Source organism: Lynx canadensis, chromosome A3 (genome assembly GCF_007474595.2).
Source record: "Lynx canadensis isolate LIC74 chromosome A3, mLynCan4.pri.v2, whole genome shotgun sequence".
In the NCBI taxonomy this organism is placed as follows: domain Eukaryota; kingdom Metazoa; phylum Chordata; class Mammalia; order Carnivora; family Felidae; genus Lynx; species Lynx canadensis.
This window is the reverse complement of record NC_044305.1, coordinates 22,473,410-22,480,938: the sequence shown is the minus strand read 5'-3', so window position 1 is coordinate 22,480,938 and position 7,529 is coordinate 22,473,410. Positions and strand designations below refer to the sequence as shown.

The following is a 7,529-nucleotide window of genomic DNA, read 5'->3' as shown; positions in this document are numbered from 1 at the left end:
GCCCTCCCACGGGAATGGGTCGGGCAGCGGGGCCTTTGGGGGAAAGTTGGGGGTAGGATCTCAGAACTGAAGATCCTGGATGTCCTTCTGCCAGTCTCACTAGGAAGGAAGGGACGGCCCAAATAAATCCCCCTCCCGTGACAATCAGGGGAGAGGGGGCCACCGTTCCCCCGCATCTCCTCCGGGCGTCACGTCCCCAGCCCGCTCTGGGAAGTCGTACCGCCTCCCGCCCGAGAGTCAAGGCCAAATAAGGCCTCGCGGGTGCGCCGCCCTGCCCCGCCCCTCCGCGCACACATTCTTCTGCCTTGTAAGGCCGGTGAGGCCCCGCCCACCGAGCCCGGAGCCGGACCGACGGCCCGCGCCCCGCACTTGCTCAGCACGGAGAGCGAGCACCTTCTTCGCACCAGGTGGGAGCCGCGGCCGCGGGGGGGCTAGGGTAGGCGATGTGAGGCCCCACAGGGACGCCGAGGATCTCGGCAAGGACAACCGTCATGGGGCTGGGGCTGTGAGTTGCGGGTCAGACCGGACTCTGGCGGGGCTGGGCAGCAGGGAGACTGTTCTAGGCTCTGGGAGCCGGTGCTCCTTTGGTGAGGGAACACTGTCCAGGCCCTTCCCATTTGCAGTGGAGTTTCAGACGCCAAGCCCAGAGCTCTGGGGTGCCCAGAAGGGGAGGGAGTTGTGGTCACCTGTGTTCCCTGCCCCAGAAAACCCATGTGTGTCACAGACAGGCTCCTTGGGACCCCCTCCAGAGCATCCGTGTCCTCTCCCCTATCTCCTGGGGCAGGAGAGAGGGATGAGATAAGGGTAACCCCACCCCACACACACCAATGCTGTGTGAGAGCACTTGAGACTTCCATGCACTAGGCCATCTGTCCAACTGTGCCTGTTGGGTGGGAAGGGTCTGTCAAAGGGCTCTGGAGCCAGACAGGGACCTGGGCCAGGGGACCTCAATCCCTGCTGGTCCTCCCCAGCTTTCTAACTGCTCTGAGGAAGGAGTCAGATCACTCAGCCAGGGAGGAGGTGAATTTACTAGCAAGGCATCTGGCACCACCAGCCATAGGAACCAAGAGATAATGGAGGACACAGGCACCAGAAGGAGGGAGATGTCACCTAGTTGCAGCCAGTCCAAATACCAGTTATATCTGATTCCCTAGGGTCTAGGACCCCCAGGAGCAGGTTCCAGGGCTAAGGGACTAGCCTGTCCCTGACCCCGTTTCCTCAACCAAGCCTATAAACCGCCTCTAGTCACACAGAGCCCTCAGCTGTAGTAGGCCCACCACCAGGAGCCTCTTAGGGTATGTGTTTCCTTCTGTGTTCAGTCATCAAGGGCACCAAGGGCTGGCCATTACCACCCACTGACCCAAGCCTAGCCCAAGCATCCTGGCTGCCTGTTGGGCTCTACCCCCCTCATGGGCACAACACTTCCCTTCTTGGGCATTAGTTCTTAAACTGCACAGTGGCGGGGCGGGGGGGGGGGGGGGGACCTCACCCTGCTTCCCAAGATTGCTGGGATGGACAAACCCTAAAGCTCAGTGCTGGATAGATGAGGAAGGGGAAGCCACAGAGACAGAAGGGCCCAGCCAGTATCACAGCAGTGGGTGAGATCTCAGCCATTCCTACCTCTGGCCATGGCTTCCTCTCTCCTCCCGGCTCCATCTGCATAGATCTTTGCAGACAGGAGGGCCATGGCAACAGTAATGATAACCATCACAGCATCTCACGACTGGGTTACTTGTTGGCTTTCTATGGGTTCTGTGAGTCAAAGTTCCCAGAAAACAGAGGGCTTCAGGAAGGACTGGGCCCCTCAGAGCACTAAAGCCCTGCTGATGCCACCATCTCACTCCCGCCCAGCTAATGGGTGAGAAGGGCTTCTGTCTACCCACCCTGTACCCTGTGAGAAACACCCAGGGCCAGGTGTGTCAGTCCAGCGGAACACAGCAGCAGTCTGTCATTACTACAGATAGCTGTGGTCCTGGGGAAGGGCTGGGGCTGGCCAGGATCCCTGCTCAGCATTTAAGATCTCAAAGACCAAAGTCTGAGATGACTGGAACAGGGGCATGGGATAGAGGCCAACAGACAGCTTGAGGGGCATTCATAACCACACAACTTGGGGCTAAAAACAGGCAGAGAAGGCTTTCTGGAGGCAGGCCCTGGACCAAGGGCTCAGGGCAGAGGAGAGAGGCAGGCAGTGGTCCTAAGTACTGAGCCCCAGCTGCGGGGCACATAGCACTAGGTCTTCAGGGGCACAGTCCCCATGAGCCATGACAAGGGTTGAGGGAAAGAGCACTGTGCTTTGCCTCAGTTTCCCCATCTGTACAGTGGGAGAAGTAGACTGGCTGCAGTTGCCATCACAGCATTAATTAAACAAGCATCTATTAGCCTATTAGTACATCAGGGGAGGGAGAGAGAGACCTCTAGGTGCTTACTGTCAAAGCAAGGGTCAGGGACCTGCTCCCCAAGGAGGTGTCTCAAGAACCAGGCTGGAAAAGGAAGGGCGTTCAGTGGGAAGGACTAAGGAGGAAAGTCTGAGGGTGTCTGGGGAACATCCAGAGGTCCAGCATGGCTGGGTCATGGATGGCAAGAGGGACACAGTGAGGGGTGCCATGCTCAGTCAGACAAGGGTTGGAGGGGTTCACACAGGACCCTGAATGCCAGACTCAGGGGCCCAGACTTGTTCTGGAGTGAGGCAAGAACCTTCAAGGGCTTCAAGGTGAAGTGATAGGTGGTACAGGTCTGGATCTATATGGGATGGGAGAGACTAGCTAGAGGCTAGGAGGCCAGGTCTAAACAAGAGTGACAAGAAGCTGGGGCTCTCAGCCTGGGGAAGCCTCATGCCCCTATTAAGCACTGAGCAGTAAGAATAAGGAGTAGGGCCCAAATCAGGTCTATCCTCCACCCAAGGGGCTGATCAAGTGTGGGCAAGTTGGGGGAGGGAACACTGCCCAGAGCATAGGCCTTCCAGAACATCCAGAACAGAGGGATAGGGAGGAGGAAGGAGGAGGAGGGGGAGGAGAGGACAAGAATGTCAAGAATGCAGGGCCACTGATCCAGCTCCATACTGCCAGGGGCAGAGGAGCTGGCAGGGAGCCTCACAATCTCCCACATTTCAACCCACCTTGTCACTTGGAGGGAGAGAAATGGAGAGTGTAAATGCTATTAAGGATTAAAAGAGATAAAGCAAGGACAGGTTGGCAACAAACCCAATCTTACCCAAACAGCCACAGCAAAAATAGCTTATTCTGTGCCTGGCACCATTCCAGTGGCTTCTCAGGCACTAAGTCAATGATTCCCTACTGCTGGGCATTCCCATTCCCAGATGAAGAAATTCACTGGGAGAGGTAGAGAAGTTGTTTATGATCACATAGAGCCCATGCCTGTCTGCTTTTGTGATGAGCTGGATGACAGGAGCCCCAAGCCTATGGGAGGCCTTGAATGCCAGGCCCAAGCACTGACAGCCCGTCTAGGGTAGGCAGGAAGATTCTCTGGCCCAGGCTCATAAGCTCTTCCCCTGACACCCACTTCCTGCAGGGAAGCCCCACCCACCAGAAGCCAAGATGTCCAGCAAGCGAGCCAAGGCCAAAACCACCAAGAAGCGGCCACAGCGGGCCACATCTAATGTCTTCGCGATGTTTGACCAGTCCCAGATCCAGGAGTTTAAGGAGGCCTTCAATATGATTGACCAGAACCGAGATGGCTTCATTGACAAGGAGGACTTGCATGACATGCTGGCCTCGCTGGGTGAGCAGGGATGAGGGTGGCTGGGGTCTAAGCGGGCCCCGCAAGGGTTGCAACTGAGGCAGGCAGTGGGGCTGCTCGTCATTATAGAGTACGTCCCATGTAGTGACATGTGGTACCCACCCTGGAGAGCAGATGCCATTACTTTCTCCATTTAACAGACAGGGAAACTGAGGCACAGAGCAGCTCGACATTGGATCTGAACCCAGACAGGCTCACTCTAGAGCAGTGCTGCCTCAGGCAAATTTGTGGTAGGGGTGCCTGGTATCACTTCATTTAAAGCGAAGGATCAGCAACTAAAGAAAGTTTTAACTACACAGACTTTCCAGCATACAGATGGGGAAACTGAAGCCAAGTGCCTCCCCTCGTTCAGAAGTCACCCATGTCAGGCTCTTAGAGCCTCTCTGACTCCAGCGACTTCCTCAGGAACCTAGTACAATTCACCACTGCTCAGATGGGGAAACTAACACCCAGAGGCCAAGCCTCCAGATACCACCTCCCTAGTCTGTGGCCCCGCCCTCACATCCCTCCCATGTGCTAGCCACAAACACTACTCTCAGCATCAGTTCCTGGCACCTCCTTCATCCAGGTGAGAGCGTCTAGGTCAGACACTGGCTGGGGAAGATAGGAAGCCTCTGGCAGTGGAGGAGGCAGCCTGTGGAAGTCAAGCCCCAAGCTCTGGGGAGAGACAGACCTGAGTTAGCCCCTGGCATTGCCCCTCACAGCTGGGCAGCCCTGCTCTGAGCCCATTTCCCTTCCTGTGCAATGGTGACTGTGGCCCTTGTATACACACACGCCCAGGGTGTCTGGGGAGAGGACTGGGCAACCCTGAGTTGGAGGGTTGTTGACATCAGACACTGCCCCCTCGTGGGCCATCTACCCAGAAAAACCTGCATTCCTATTTGTAGCTCATGTCAGTGGGCCACAGGTCAGTCCTGGCCTTCTGGTTAAGAACATCATCCTCCAGTTTAAAAATAAGAGCAGCAGATAGTAAAATAAGAAGAAGCTGTGCATGTATCTTAATTCTCAAAGCAATCCTACTAGGTAGATGTGATTATCATTCCCACTTTATAAATGAGGAAACAGAGGTTCAGAGAGGGTAAATAATTTGCCTGAGACCACACAGCTACTATGTAGTACAGCTGGGATTTGAACCCAGCAGTTGATTTGAGTATGGGGCTGTGCCAATTGTTCTGTATGATTTTACAACCACTGGTGCTATTTCACAATTCTAAGACGCGGGGGAAACCAAGGCACAAAACTGGGATTCAGACTCCAGTCTTTGTGACACCACAGCTCACTGGTTTAACCATTTTCAACACTGTGCCTGGAATCTGCGGTCTAGCTGATTGGGTTCCAATGCTGGCTCCACTCCTTACTTGCTGTGTGATCTTGGATAAGTGGCCTCACCTCTGTGTTTCAGGTCCCACACCTGTGAAGTTGGGGTGAGTATGCTGACCTCACAGCATGATGAAAGTTAAAGCAGTCAGGCATGTGGGGCAGCAGACACCATGGACAGTCAGCAAATGGTGACTCCTACACTTAAGAGGTCACGGATATTAGACCAGAGGTGGAAGCTGGCCAGGGCAGCCTGGAGAGCCCAGGGGAGGGAGCAGTCAGAAAGCAGGCTGCTCCAGCAAGATGCTGTGCAATTTACAAAATGTATTATCTCCTGCCTGTGGGACTCAAACAGGCCATGAAGGGAGGGGACAGGGAGGTGGGCGGGGACAGGGCAGTGACAGCAGGCACAAATGTCCCTCTGCCACAGGGAAGAACCCCACAGATGAGTACCTTGAGGGCATGATGAGCGAGGCCCCGGGGCCCATCAACTTCACCATGTTTCTCACCATGTTTGGGGAGAAGCTGAACGGCACAGATCCCGAGGATGTGATCCGAAATGCCTTCGCCTGCTTCGACGAGGAGGCCTCAGGTCAGCAGCCTCCAGGTGGAGGCCTAGACAGGGCCGGGTCTGAGCACTTCACCCAGGGTGCCCACGGGGATGCAGGTGGGGCTGGGCTGTGCTGGGACTTGTCCCCAAAGGCCAGAATGGAAATCCCGCATCTGCTGGTTTCCACGGCCAAACCATGCCCTGTCCTTGTTCTCTTCCCCCAAATGCTAGACCACAAGAGCCCACAACCACCAAGACATCCCACTTCTTGAGTTCACCTGTTGGCCCAGCACATTGCCCCCACTTTAGACTTTCCCAGAAACTAAATCATTCTAGGCCCTTCTGGCCAACAAGGTACAAAAACCAGCCCCCATCCTCAAATCTTCCAAAGGGATTGCGTCCCACAAATAGTTTGTCCCAGACACAGGCCAGGATGATGCTGGCAGCGGTGACTTCAGTAGTTTCTCAGGGGCCACAGGCCCAAGTACATTCACATTTTCCTCACTACCTTCATAATCCCCTACCAGGGTGGTGGCATATTTTCATCCCCAATTTCCAGGTCAAACAGGCACAGAGAGGTTTAAGAACTTGCTCATGGTCACGCAGCCAGGAAGAAGGGGGAGGAGCATGCAAACAGGCAGTGGAACTCTAGGGCTCATGCTCTTAAAGTGAGACATACCCAGCCCCCCATACTTACAGCCCCAAGTACCCTACAGAAACACATAGAACCCTCCCTCTGGGGCTCTTGGAAGCTTGAACTGGCTGGAGGCCAGAGCTGTGTCTTTTCCTGGTCCTTCCCCCACTACAAGGTCTGCAAGGACTGGGGTTTGGGGTAGGGGTATTGGGCATGTCCCAGCTTGAGTCCTTGTCTCACAGACCCTGGCCCTGCCCCCAGGTTTTATTCATGAGGACCACCTACGGGAGCTGCTTACCACCATGGGCGACCGCTTCACAGATGAAGAAGTGGACGAGATGTACCGAGAGGCACCCATTGATAAGAAAGGCAACTTCAACTATGTGGAGTTCACCCGCATCCTCAAGCATGGGGCCAAGGACAAGGACGACTAGGCTGCCCCAGGCCCCTATCCCACTCACCTGCTCCCCACCCTCACTGTACACCAGCTCCATGCCCGTGACCCCACAGGACCCTCTCAGGGGATCCTCCCTCTGAGGGGTTAGGGGCCCAGCTCACAGTGGAGGAACAGGCTGAGAGCATACAGTGCCAGGCAGGGGGCACACAGCCAACATGAGGCAGGTGTTGCACTGTGACCCTCCGAAAGAGGACCATCTCCTAGAGAGCTGGGCCTCATGGGCTTTTCCCCGCAGGACAAGCCCCGTGTCCTGTCTGGGACACAACTTCACATGCACCCCCATGTAGGACAAGACAGCTCTTTCCCAGCCTCTGCCACAAACACAAACCTCACCAAGGTCCCTTCTCTGAGGACAGGATTCCAGACCCCTTCTTTGTGCCCTGCCCAGCCACCAGAACACAGCCCACCCCACCAGGAGTGTGATCCAGAAGATGCATGTAAACTGGATATTTGATCCAGGGGAGGCGGAATCTCTAATAGAAGTCTGAGCACTGCTTTGGGTCTGTGTGTCTGCTGCTGGGGTGAAATAAAGGAGCTCCTAATCCCTAAACACCCTCCTGCCCTCTCCTGTCCCCAGTGGCTGCCCAGACCCCTACCTTCCCCTGGCCAGGGAAAGACTCAGCTGAGACCAGACCAGAGTGGGGAGCAGACAGAGGTGCTGAGGGAAACAGTCCTTCTGGGAAGGAGAGGCCTGAGTGGGGAGGACCCACAGGAATCACCACAGCATATCTCAGGGGCACCGGGAGGTCAGGGGTCAAGGTCGCCCAGTCTTCAGGACTATAGCCTGGATCGCCAGGGACACCTCAATGTTCCTG

General features: G+C 55.7%; 1 protein-coding gene across 2 annotated transcripts; it reads left to right on the top strand.

The window, feature by feature from the left end:
* Positions 1-303: 303 nt before the first annotated feature.
* On the top strand, positions 304-7,210 carry MYL9 (myosin light chain 9). 2 transcript variants are annotated; one of them, XM_030309672.1, is made up of 4 exons: positions 304-407; positions 3,529-3,738; positions 5,504-5,665; positions 6,519-7,210. In XM_030309672.1, the coding sequence occupies exons 2-4, from the start codon at positions 3,555-3,557 to the stop codon at positions 6,689-6,691; spliced, it is 519 nt and encodes a 172-aa protein (XP_030165532.1). In that variant the 5' UTR covers positions 304-407; positions 3,529-3,554; the 3' UTR covers positions 6,692-7,210. The 2 variants fall into 2 exon arrangements, with proteins under 2 accessions (XP_030165532.1, XP_030165533.1); XM_030309673.1 differs by lacking the exon at positions 5,504-5,665.
* The last annotated feature ends 319 nt before the right edge of the window (positions 7,211-7,529 follow it).

Coding starts and splice junctions, on each gene's coding strand:
- MYL9 (XM_030309672.1), top strand. CDS start 3,555: ATGTCCAGCAAGCGAGCCAAGGCCAAAACCACCAAGAAGCGGCCACAG. Junction 3,739..5,503: donor TGACATGCTGGCCTCGCTGG/GTGAGCAGGGAT, acceptor CCTCTGCCACAG/GGAAGAACCCCACAGATGAG. Junction 5,666..6,518: donor CTTCGACGAGGAGGCCTCAG/GTCAGCAGCCTC, acceptor CCCTGCCCCCAG/GTTTTATTCATGAGGACCAC.